The 12,647-nt window shown below is 33.0% G+C and overlaps 1 protein-coding gene across 4 annotated transcripts in view; it reads right to left on the bottom strand.

The window, feature by feature from the left end:
- Fam91a1 (family with sequence similarity 91 member A1) overlaps window positions 1-12,647 on the bottom strand; it is a 184,635-nt gene that overhangs the window by 16,541 nt on the left and 155,447 nt on the right. For all 4 annotated transcript variants that reach the window (XM_046464997.2, XM_046464996.2, XM_046464998.2 and 1 more), the window contains 9 exons: window positions 12,318-12,380; window positions 8,278-8,384; window positions 7,196-7,234; window positions 6,552-6,664; window positions 6,009-6,124; window positions 5,088-5,200; window positions 4,664-4,750; window positions 2,571-2,703; window positions 390-538 (listed from right to left, as the gene is read on the bottom strand). In XM_046464997.2, the coding sequence (XP_046320953.1) occupies window positions 390-538; window positions 2,571-2,703; window positions 4,664-4,750; window positions 5,088-5,200; window positions 6,009-6,124; window positions 6,552-6,664; window positions 7,196-7,234; window positions 8,278-8,384; window positions 12,318-12,380 (920 nt within the window). The remainder of the gene's footprint in view (window positions 1-389; window positions 539-2,570; window positions 2,704-4,663; window positions 4,751-5,087; window positions 5,201-6,008; window positions 6,125-6,551; window positions 6,665-7,195; window positions 7,235-8,277; window positions 8,385-12,317; window positions 12,381-12,647) is intronic.

Here is a 12,647-nt window from a genome sequence, read left to right as displayed (position 1 = left end):
CTTGGAGCACCCCAGAACATTCTCTTGAAAATATTTTGCACATGAATAAATTTTAATCTAATGTGTCACAAGTCACTAGATGATGCATCAATTAAATATACAAATTAGACTTCATAAATTAAACATAATAGCATAAAATATACAAGTGCTTTCTAAGTCAGTTCCTTTAACATTTGGTATCTGCAAATTGAACATTAGGAAAATAAAATCATTTTCTTTTCTTTTTTAATAACTTTATTTTATTTATTTATTTATTTTTTATGTGGTGCTGAGGATCGAACCCAGGGCCTTGCACGTGTAAGGCGAGTGCTCTACCGCTGAGCTATAACCCCAGCCCCATATTGAAATGATGGTACTACACCAAGTGCATCTTCCAAGTGGGGCTTTACCTGAGGGGTACAGCTGCTGATTGGCCGGATTTCATTGGTGAGAGGAGCCATGGAAACAAGCAGTGTATAATTTTTGTTTAGAACTCTGCTGCAAGTGGCAGGGTCCAAACCAAGGAGGCTTTCACAGCGTAAGAGATCCAAGGGAAAACCTGAATTATGATTAAGCACACAGAGAATGAAACAACCATGTGAAACAGAAATACTGAAGATATATTATTGATAATTGACTTTAAGCACCCCTGAGTTCAATTCTAGTACAAAAAATAAATAAATAAAGATTGAATACCTCTATTTTAAGAAGTACCAAATTTCCAAGGAGACAATTAAGACACTTTGAGATACAAAGTTTTTATTCTGTGGTCTAGAATGAAACCTGTCTAATGCTGTTTCTTCAGTCTATCTTCTACTTTAACAAAACAAGCTTGTTTTCCCTTAATACCCAGCCACTATATGGCATATTACAATAACCTAAGTACCAAGGGAAGCTGTGTCCCCCTCTCCCTCAGCTTCTAAGCGCTACAAAAAGAATCACAGTCAATTCTGATTTTAGCACAGGGACAAGCACTCCTCATTTAGAAATCTGTGCCACAGACCACTGGTCCATAAAGCATGGACTCCGGGTCCCTGTTGTTAATCTTTTAGGAAAACACCAAATCCTACTGCTGTCTAAAATGAGATGTTTAATGTTGAAATGTACAAAACAGTGCACTATCTCCTCCCTCAAGCAAGAATGCATCTTAAAAAAATACAACCTAGTGAAAAGGGCAACTGAGCATAACCATCACCAGGATCTTGGTCTTTAACACCACTCCCCGGGAAAAAAAACTGCTCTTAAGAGAAACAACCAATTTCAGGGTTGAGCAGAATAAGTACAAGATAAGATCAAATCTTGTTTTGACAGAAAGTAAGGAAACTTATATACAAAGACATCTTTCAACGTTATGCCTGATTGCATAATCTAAAATTTGGTAGCAAAAAAGGTTACTTATCAATAAATGCAAGTTCTTCAGACTCTTGGCATTTGGTGTTTTAGTATTCTCAGTTTTAACTATTTAACTATTTATGAATAATCTCAAAAAAAGAGCCCCCAGCAAACGACAATTTATGATTCTGCTAAGACACAATAAGAGTATAATAGTAAGTCACTAGATATTGAGTGAGTCCAGCCTATTCAGCTAAACTACCTGCCTACTTTGTTCTCACCTATTTGACAACTCATGTTAAAGTGCTACTTGATTCCTTCCTTAAATTTTTCAACTGAGCTGAAGAGAGAGCCAGATGCTAGAGAGAGAAATAAAATGAAAATGGACATAACTAAGAAAATGATGCTTCTTGCCCAGAAAAAAATAGAATTTTTAGGTAAATTTAATTTCATTTACCTAAAAAATGAGGATTTACAAATGAGGATTTACAGTGGCAATGAGGATTTACAAATTCCCAAGATGAATTCTTATGAATGTCCAAGGACTTAAGCCAAATACTGTTCCAGGAGTGCCCAACTGCAGCTGAATCCAAGAATCACCTTTTTTAAAACACGCATTCCTGGGTGTCTTTCTCCAACTTAAAATCTTCTGAATCACCAACTCTGGGTAGAGATTCTGGTACCATCAGTGCAACTGATGTCACTCATAGTAACTTAGTGACAGAGCAACAGCTACTTCAGAGTTCATCAACACACTAAAAGTGCTACTACTTCTTTTTATTTGTTTTCATTTTCATATTTCAAAGTAAAATACTTTACTGAATATTGTAGAAGCATTTGAACAAGAGGTTCAAATGATAGAATCTATCCTTCTCTCATTATCCTCCTACATTAACTAAATTTGAGCTTTTGTTTATCCCTCAAGAGCTGATTGATGCCTATTCTAAATTCCATTCAGTGAGTTAAGTACATATTCCAACTCTATTTGTAGGTAATAAGATTTAAATACAACAAATAAGAAGACAGGAGAAAATGTAAAATAAAGTAGAAAACAGTTGGCAAGGAAATTCATAAAGCAGACCTCAAGTTATAAATTCAGTATCTATACAATACTAACTATATATTACTACGATACTAATTATATATTATATTAAACAACACTCTTAAGTGATGATTAAATAAATGAGCAGGATCTTTTCAACGTCTTAGGAATACATTGCTTATAATCATGTCTTCAAAATTACATATATTTAACATACCATAATTGGGTTGGTCTGGCTGAGCAGTTTGCGCAACTAGGTCTTTATTATGTCTCAGAAATAGTATTGTGTTTCTAAGAGTAAGTGCATGATCAAAATATCTCTGTGCTTCTCCTTCACCAGTGCTCTGAACCTAAATCAAAAGAAAACATATTTTTGCAATAAATACCACTCTCATGCCATTAATTTCAATAATCATGTAATAAAGATATTAGGACATTATTTAAAAGCAACAGATCAAAAACTTGCCCAGGGGGCTGGGGTTATGGCTCAGTGGTAGAGTGCTCGCCTCACATGTGCAAGGCCTTGGGTTCAATCCTCAGCACCACAATAAAAATAAATAAAAAGTTATTTTGTACAGCTACAAAAAAATAAATATTAAAAAAAAAAAACTTGCTCAGGCAATGCTGAAAAACATAATAGAAATTACTCCAACAAGTAAAACTAATAATTTTAGCAAGAGAATACTAACTTAGACCATTATATAAGTTATAGGTCCATATATCATTCAAATAGGGTGCTTAAAAACTCTAAAACCCATATTCTGCTTCACCCAATAAGTACTCCAATCCACGGCCCCTCTAATTCTCATCACTTTGCTCACAATTTTGTATCATCAGTTACGAGGCACACTGGAATATGTGAGTGAACATGGATGTTGGTCACTGATGGACACACAGCTCAAATTCATTCACCAAGATTTACCTAGTATTTCCTACATAACATGACCAGTTTGGGAGATAAAGACTAAACAGACAAAAGTCTTGACTTCACTGGCCTTATATCTAATGCATGCTCTTTGGACAATGAGTCTGTCACCTGTTTTTATTTACCTACATATATATAAATAAAATAGTTTTATTTACATATATCCCAGGAAAAAACACAAAAAATGGAAAGAGAGGTCTAAAGGGAAGATATAATTAAATTTAACTGGTATTAAATTAACAAGATCAACTAATTAAGCTTAATGACAATCAGTGTACTTAAAAAATAGCTAAGAAACACTTTTAGAACTAAACTTCAGCCAAAAACATTTTCCCAAGAATGACTATGTCGTTAAAAAACAATACAGATATATAACAAGTAAAAGAGCAGATGTGATCTTGAAACTATAAATGATAAAAAAGACTAGCTGAATATAAAAAATATAAAAATCAGGAAACCAGAACTTAAAATTGCAGGAACATGGTAAAATGTAATTAGCAAAAGATGATACACTATAAGAAATAGGGTTAACAAGTGATTTAAAAAAGCACTGAAGGAATAATGAAGCATATAGATCAAAGTAAAACAGACCACTTAATTGCAAGGATTATCTCATATGTATTTTGCATTAATTAAAGTAAAACTCGTATGAAGGAGAAGCAATAAAAAATACTTAAAATATAAAAGAATTACAGGATCATCAAAAATTCTCTAAATAGCACATTTAATATACAGAGTTCATTTAGAGTTCATTATTAAATTAGCCAAGGAACAGGTTAGGCACACCAACTGTCATATATAAAGATGAGCAGAAAACAGAATAAAATATCCAGGGTATAAAAAACACCAATAAAGACCATCAAAATTTAGAGCTAAGAAAAACTAGGGCTGTACTCACAGGGGAAAAGGTGGCTAAGAGCAAATATGGCTGAAGTCTTCAAGATGCTAAAAGGGATAGTGAGTGTGGACATAAATATGATACCAGGGACACTGTTCTAGGTTGAAGATAACAGGAACAAAAACTTCAAATAAAATGGCTTAAAAGGTAAACTTAAGAGTAACACCAGAAAAAAAAGGTTATTTTAAAAAAAATTCAATTTAAAAAATTACATACAGATGAAGATTTCTATTCCCCATTTCTCATTATAACATATTAATAGATAGATGAGGTAGACAAACCACCTTAAAAAAAATCATAAAATTAATTCGCCCACTCAGTGTTTAAGTCTAAATGATTGCCATAATACTAAGGTAGGGAATGACTAAGAATAAGCAAGAATATGCCAAAAATCCATGATAATCAACAGCCAATATAAATGATATTTCATCAAGCTAGGAAATATTTCAAATGCTCTGCCATCCCCTAAAATGATATCTAAACTTACCTTTTCTAGTTCTATAAGAAAGCTGTCCAGAGATTCATCTGAGAGTTTGCCTACTTCAAACATTGTGACTGCATGACTTTTCAAGTTCTGCAAAAAAGAAACAAAAATAATAAAGTTAAAAGATAAACATAATATCTTATATTTCTAATATTAAGTCTTATATTTCTAGGACTTGTAGAAATTAAGCCTTGTAATTTCTAATTACACTTTCCAATACAGTCAAATTTGAAAATAGGTGAGATAAGGAGCTGATTCTTCCAATTACAAAAGCAACCCTTACTAAAAATTATTACATCCTCTAAGGAATATAAAACAAATCAAACATGTTTTCAGAAATAAATCCAATACTTACACAAAGTTATAAGAGCAACTGAATTATTTTAATTTGTACACATCTTTATATTTAAACAAACATTTGACTTACTGGTGAAAGATTTCCCATCATTAAAAAGGCAGTAAGAGTTGAATCAAATAGGAAGGCAATACGCTTCGTATATCCTGTAGACAGACTCAAACTGCTTAAACTAGCTGTGTCAGCTGAAAAAAAAATCATAATTTAAAAATTTTAGGCAAATAAAAATTATTCTTTGCCTATCACTTAGAATGTATTTATGAAAATACATAAATCAAATATAAGCAATATTAAAGTCATAAGAGATTCCAAGCATACCTATCTCAAAGCACAAAGACTTTTTTAAAAATATTTTTTAAAAGCATTTACTTTTGTAACAAGTTTCTTGAAAACTAATAATAAACACTTGGTATAACTGTCAGATGAACAAGACTAACTGGCCTAATCCTTTCAGACCAGTCACCTGAGTCAAGTAACAAAAGTCTTGAAAGAAAGTCCATGTTGTGTTCCTCCTCCCCAGCAGCATTAAATCCTGAGCAGTCCCCTCACGCATTACTCTTTACCTCCCTTTGGGCTTAGCCCATACTGTTCTCTTGGGCTGAAATGGCCTTCCCTCACTGACCAGCAGGCTAGCATTCACTGTCAGCCCAAGTAACATCTTTGCCATGAAGGCTTCCCACACCTCTCCAGACAATAAAGGGTCTCTTCTTTGTACCCCACAAGCACCATAATTGGTGCTTTCAATTTTGTGATTTTTTTTTAGTTGCACTCTCTTCTCCCTAGATTTAATTCTCAGAAGGAATGTGCCATATTTTGTCAATTTTATACCCCTAAGACTTGGTATAATGCCCAATATGGGGGTAAATATTCAAAAACTGCATATTGAGTGAAGAAAATTTAAAAGAAAAAACTATAAAATAACTATTAAGAGTATATGTTTAGACAGATACTGTACCTACAAACAACCTCTAAATAAATGGAGTTATTGCTAACCTGGATCTTCTTGACTATTTGTGTCTGTGTCAGTAGCCGAAGAAGCTTCTTGCACAGGACTCCGACTTTCCCCACCATCCCATGATAAGAGCATCTTTTGTGGATCTAAAGTACTCCTATTAATGGAGAATATATTCACTTAAAAATCATAAAAATGATCTTACATAAAAACAACCACTGAAGTCAGTACTTAAATTATGAACAATCTAATTTCAGTCTTATACTCAAGTCTGAAGTTAAGATTGTAGGCCAAAAAATGCTCTGCCCACATACAATAAAATCTTCTAACCAAGACCCATGGATAGGCTTAAGGGAATTCAAGAATCTTTCAAAATTGTGTGTACAATATTATATATGCTTTTTTCTATAGTGAAGGTTCTTAATTTTTACCAGATTCTAAAAAAGATACATTTTATACAAAATATTTGAAATTACTAATATATAAGGTTTATACCACAAATGACAAATTGAATAAATAAAATTTCTTTGTATACAATTTTTTTTCCAAAAGAAAACTTTCATATGTCACACTAAATGAGTTACTTTAATCTGTTTACGGATGGAACATTCTTCCACGATGAATGAAGTTGATCCAAATTTATTACTTGTCCCTTCTTATGGGCAAAGCCTAATCGGCAATACATTGAAACAGCATTCTGAAAGGAATATGTAGAAAATTAGCATTTAAAATAAACTACACATCAAAATATCTGTAAAGAAAAAAAAAAAAACTATAAGAGACACGCCTCTAGTGATCCTCAAACACTTCACACTACAGTTAGAATAAAAACAGCCTCTTTAGTAGGCCTGTTCAGGTCTTCATATGTACAACTGTGTGGTGGGGGCTGAGGGAGGCCTGCTCCCCGCTCTCTGGCCTCGCCCTCCTACATCTACTCCAATGAGGCAAAATTGTGGCACTGACTGGGCTCCCTACAAGATCTCAATCAGGCCTCCCTTGCTGCACACATTTGTGCTAGTGCTCTCTTTCATTTCATCAGTAAAAAACTAATTCAGGGCACCTCATCTTGCCCTTTTGTCTCTCTGCAAACATGCCTGTACTGTGCATTCTCCCAAAGCAGCTAATAACAATTTCTCATACCTTTGTTTCTCAGTAGTGTATTAAAATAAAAATCAACTAGTAAAATGTATTGGTCACATTACAAACAAAGAGTATAAATATAACATACCTTAACCAGAGATAAGTCTATCTCAAGGACATTGGCAAGCTGAAAATTAAATTAAAATTTATTTTTTCATCTTAGAATTATTAGCCACCATACAGCAATAATAGATAAATGTAATCATTATCAGAAAAAAAATTAATTATCAATAATTGAAAGACTGAATAAATTTTTAATTCAGAGGTTTTTTTTTCTTTCCTTATCACTAAGATACTAAGAGTAATATAAATCTAGGTAGTGACCATAACAATTTAAGATTCCTTACTCTTTAATTTTGTCTCATTTAAATTAAAAAATTCCTAAATAAAAAAAATATATAGTCAGTAAAAGCTGGAAAATTACAGAAAGGAAGGAACGAAGGGAAAGAAATACAGAATGAATTAACAGAATCATGTTATGTGTGTGTGTGTGTGTGTATATATGTGTGTGTATATATATATATATAGATGTACCAAGGGGAATATCTCCTTTACATATATTTAGAAAGTACCAATCAAAAATAAATAAAGAAAGGCTGAGGCAGAAGGATCATGAGTTTAAGGTCAGTCTCAAGAACTCAGAGAGGGACTAAGAGACTCAGCAAGAGCCTGTCTCTAAATAAAATATTAAAAAGGGCTGGAGATGTGGCTCAGTGGTTGAGTGCCCCTGGGTTCAATCCCCAGAACCAATAAATAAATAAATGACTGGAAAGAAAATCGATGGAGTACAGGAAAGATAAGGGGAAGGGAAGAAAAAAAGGGAGAGGGAATGGGGATTGAAATCAAATTCTGTATATGTATAATTATGTCAAAGGGAACCCAAATACTATGTATGAATGTAATTCTCTAATAAAAGAAAATATAGTATATAATCCTTTACTAAGAAGAGGCATACAAAGTTATTTAACCAAATTATAAATTATTGATGTAAAAATTTTATTAGGCATTTACATGAATTAAAAATGGTGACATTTAAATACATTAAAGGTCTCTAAATTTCCCAATGAATAGAATTTGAACACATCTTAACCATATTATTAAAAATTTTACACATACTCTACATAAACTTATTTCTTAAGATTTTTTTTCACAAAATGTTAACACACTTACCTCTGCAACATTAGTGTGCTCATCTATTGAAACAAATATTTTATAGAGTAGAGTTTCAAAATAATCACCCTGTACTCGATTCATTACAAAACCTTCAAGAGGAGGAACTAAAATAAACAAAATAGACTTTTCTCAGTTACATGATTTTTTTAAAAGAAAACATCTATTCATTTGGGCTGGGGATGTGGCTCAAGCGGTAGCGCGCTTGCCTGGCATGCATGTGGCCCAGGTTCGATCCTCAGAACCACATACAAACAAAGATGTGTATCCGCCGAAAACTAAAAAATAAATATTAAAAAATTCTCTCTCTCTAAAAAAAAAAAAGAAAGAAAACATGTATTCAAAAAAGAGAATCCTCCTCCTTAGGAACTGAATATAACTTTTGATTTATTTTATCTACCCCACAGAAAGTTTCATAAACTCCCAAAGTTTAGGTCATATACAACAATACCTACATAGAAAGAACTAGGAAGGGAGACCACAAAAATTTGCAAAGAATTATTTAATTCTCTACAGAACTCTCAGGGTTACTGAGGCAGAGAAACTGTTGAAAGACATGGACCTGGTCAAAAGGTAGAGGTGTATGGAGGCTGCTTCAGAAAGGGGAAGTGTGCAAAGGGTTTCTGATGTATGTGCCATGCCTCACAGGCAGCAGGACTGACTAGGCCAAAGCAGAAAAGGACTTCAAGAAGAGACCAGACGGATGGAAAGTACTGGCTCTCTGCCTTTCTCCCTGTCACCTCACTGTATCCTGAGAAGAGGGGGAATTTAATCTGCATGACTGCCACAATTATAAGCAGTCACCGGTATAATTTGCTCTTTGGGACTTTGTACTCTCTCTCTTCCACAATAGTGAGAAGGTTAAGACCTCCCTCTACACATGTGGCCCAACCACTGCTGTCCACCTGAAGCTTCACTCATACTCATTTGGTCCAAATGCTCTAAATCTCATTTACCAGAGAGCTTTGCCAGCCAGTGATAAAGAAGCACTATGCTTTCCTTTGCCATTCTCCCGTATGTACGCTTCCCATGAAAATATCCTGGGAAAGGAGTGTCTAGGCATAGCAGCATTTGGGTATTCCTGTGTCCCCTGGCCCTAATGCCATCTCATTGTACACAAAACTTAAGACACAATACAAGTGATTAAATTAAAATACTATATAACTACAATGTACATTTCAGGGCACGTTATATACTTTATAGATCTGGTTCCTGTCCTTTTCTAACTTAGTGCTATGATTTCCAGTTATCTAGGGACTTCAAGGATGAAAGTCTTCTTTTTAGAAATATTTTGGAAATCCCATATTTAATGGCATTACTTCTTTTCCTACACTATAAGCTGTGTGAAAATAATACTGAACAATTATGAAACACTTACTAAGCACTGGAGTATTCCCAAGTACTTTACATATACAATTTCACTTACCCCTCTTAACCCTGTGAGTTATACAGTTAGTCTAGTTACCCCTATTTTAGAGATAAAGAAACCAAGCCATTAAGAGTATAGAAATTTTCCTAAGCTACAATTATAGCATCTCTATATAAAAAAAAGTGAGACAGTCTCTAATATATTGTTAAAACTGAAAGTATGAACTAGATTACACACCTCATCTGTGAAAAAATAAAAACACATCAAAAAGTATATATACAGACATGCATATAGGCATGTATATGTACAAGCCCATGTGCACAGATTTACTCCTAAAAGGATACGAGAAACTGGGTAGCTTAAGCACAAAAGTGGGAGACAGACTCTTACACTCATTTGTAAATTTAGAATTTTGCATCATAAGTATTCCCTACTCAAAAATGTTATATAAATGAGTAAATAAAAGAAAAAATATCTTGGAATAGTCACAAGGAAAACCTGGTCACAACAAATACTAAAAGTTACTCTAAGTCACCATAATCAAGAAAACATGGTCTCATTGGGAGATAAAAGGATATCAGAATTAGATCCAATATAGAGGGGAATTCAGTATGTGACAAAAGTCATACTTCCACTCAACATAAATGAGTTAATGAAAAAACAGCTAACATTTTCCCAAATGCTACTGGCTATTCAAATAGAAAAAAACCAAGCTGGACCCTTATTTCACATCAAATATTAAAGTTCCAAACAAACTACAGATTTAAATACATGGATAGCTAAAGTTTCCAAGATTCTTAGACTAGTTATATATCCTGAAAGCATTCCACTCAAGCATAACAGAAATCTAGAAGCAATAAAAGGGCAGACATAAAATACTCAGCTAGAAAGTATGATCAATGATGAAATATATTTAATTCAATAACAGAGACTTTATAAAGATTTTTCCTAGGACTAGGGTTGTGGCTCAGCCACTAGAGCGCTTGCCTTGCACATGTGAGGCACTGGGTTCAATCCTCAGTACCACATAAAAATAAACAAAATAAAGGTATTGTGTCCATCTATAACTAAAAAAAATTATTTTAATTTTTTAAAAAAAGAATATTTCCTTCAAAGTATTTGTCCCCCCTCATCTGTGTTTGTTTTATCACCCATACTGTTTGTACTTTTATTGAAACATTTCTGAAATGCCTCCTCTGAAATCACCTTCAGGTGTCTTTTGTGTTGAACTTCATTGTTTCCATGTTGCCAACCTGCTTTTCTCTCATAGGTTTATTCCAACTTAGGGCCCAGCTAGAGAGGTAACATGGTGAAAAGTAGGGTGAATTAAGCAGTTATAATTTCATGGATTTGTCTGTATCACCAAAAACTATCAAGTACTAAATGTGGCAGAATACATCACTGTAATGGAGCAGCCATCCCTTTGGCCCTTCTGTGAATGCTTCTTTCAAAAGAACTTAGAGCTAATGTGAGTCAGTGTTCAAACTGTCAGTCAAAATGAAACAAAGACTAATCTTTTTAGGTGGATCTCAAATTAGTCAGTGTCAGTTTATCAGATAAGAACAGGAACTAGAATAATGCTTTCATATATTCCAACTGCAACAGGAAACCACTATTACTTGTCTTCCAGAAATCATTTCTTTATTAAAAAGGTTTTTAAATTTTTAAACTAGTATTCTATTCTTTACACCATCAACTGTAGAAACCCAAATTAGTATTTCGTTTAACTTTTTAGCTGTCTTTTCAAGTTTAAAATAGAACTCATGTATGCACATGATTAAAAATGCATTATTAAAGAATTGGAAATACATGTTAGCCCAAATAAAGGTCAAAATACACTACAGCAAGATAATCTGTCAACATTCAACACTGACATGAGGGAATATTTCCTTCACATCACCAAATAATCCCCGTCACCACTTATTTGTTAACAGTATGGAATACTGGAATTTGACACTTTATATATGATTACATAAATATTAGATATCTTAGTATGAATTTTAAAATACCATAAGCAAAAACAACAATTAAAACACACTAGAAAACATACTTGTAACACACAAGTGCTGAATATTATAAGTGATTCTACAAAGTGGCAAGAAATTTAAACTACAGAAAAAGGATATTAATAACCTTAGCACTATTGTAGGGGCAAAAAACTAAAAATGACCTCAATAACCAGCAACAGGGAAAGGGTTTAATAAATTGATATACTCATTAGGTATAGAAGGAAATAAATACACAGCCTCTTAATATTGGTCTCACTTAAACAGATGGAGGGAGGGTGAAGGAAATAAAAACAAAAAAGACTGCAATAACATATAAAAATAAGATGCATTAAGAGGAAAATATACAGTTCTATGATACTGCTGAATATATATAAGAAATGCTTACACATGGTGACAATGAAATTTATAAAAACACTGATCTGATCTGAGATTCTGAGAACTCTGCTTCAAGGTTAATACAGGATAAATATAACATAAAAATGAAAATTAAAAGTTTAAGTAAACTATTATAATGATTACAATATAATAATAAATGTTTTTCCTTGAAAAATCTTAACACCTAAGATTCTAGAATGATCTTTGTCTAATTTATTGGGATGATATATAGTGCCCCACACCTAGTAGCTATTCAAAAACCAGTGAGAATATTAGCCCAGACTTACCTGCTATACAACTGTCATCAGATATCGGTACATCCAGATAAATAAATCCTTTGTTATATAAACCTACAGAAGCAAAAGCATCTTGTTTTATCTCATTTATTAAATTAATAACAGTTAATTTTAAAAAAATGACTCCTAATTTCCATAAAAATTCTTAAAGTAATGCTATGTGAAGATGAAAAAAGTAAAACAGAAGAGAAAAAGAATTAAAGTTTTAAAATCTTGGTTTCCTATATATATTCAGAACTATTAAAATTTTTCTTACCATTCATTTGTATAAATTTCTAGTGTATATCACTAAGTGGAAAACAACAGACTAGAGTCACACTT

Source organism: Marmota monax, unplaced genomic scaffold (genome assembly GCF_021218885.2).
Source record: "Marmota monax isolate L192 unplaced genomic scaffold, Marmota_monax_Labrador192_F-V1.1 WCK01_AAM20220418_F8-fsc00003, whole genome shotgun sequence".
Taxonomy (NCBI): Eukaryota; Metazoa; Chordata; class Mammalia; order Rodentia; family Sciuridae; genus Marmota; species Marmota monax.
The sequence above is the reverse complement of the archived record's forward strand: the minus strand, read 5'-3'. Positions and strand labels throughout refer to the sequence as shown.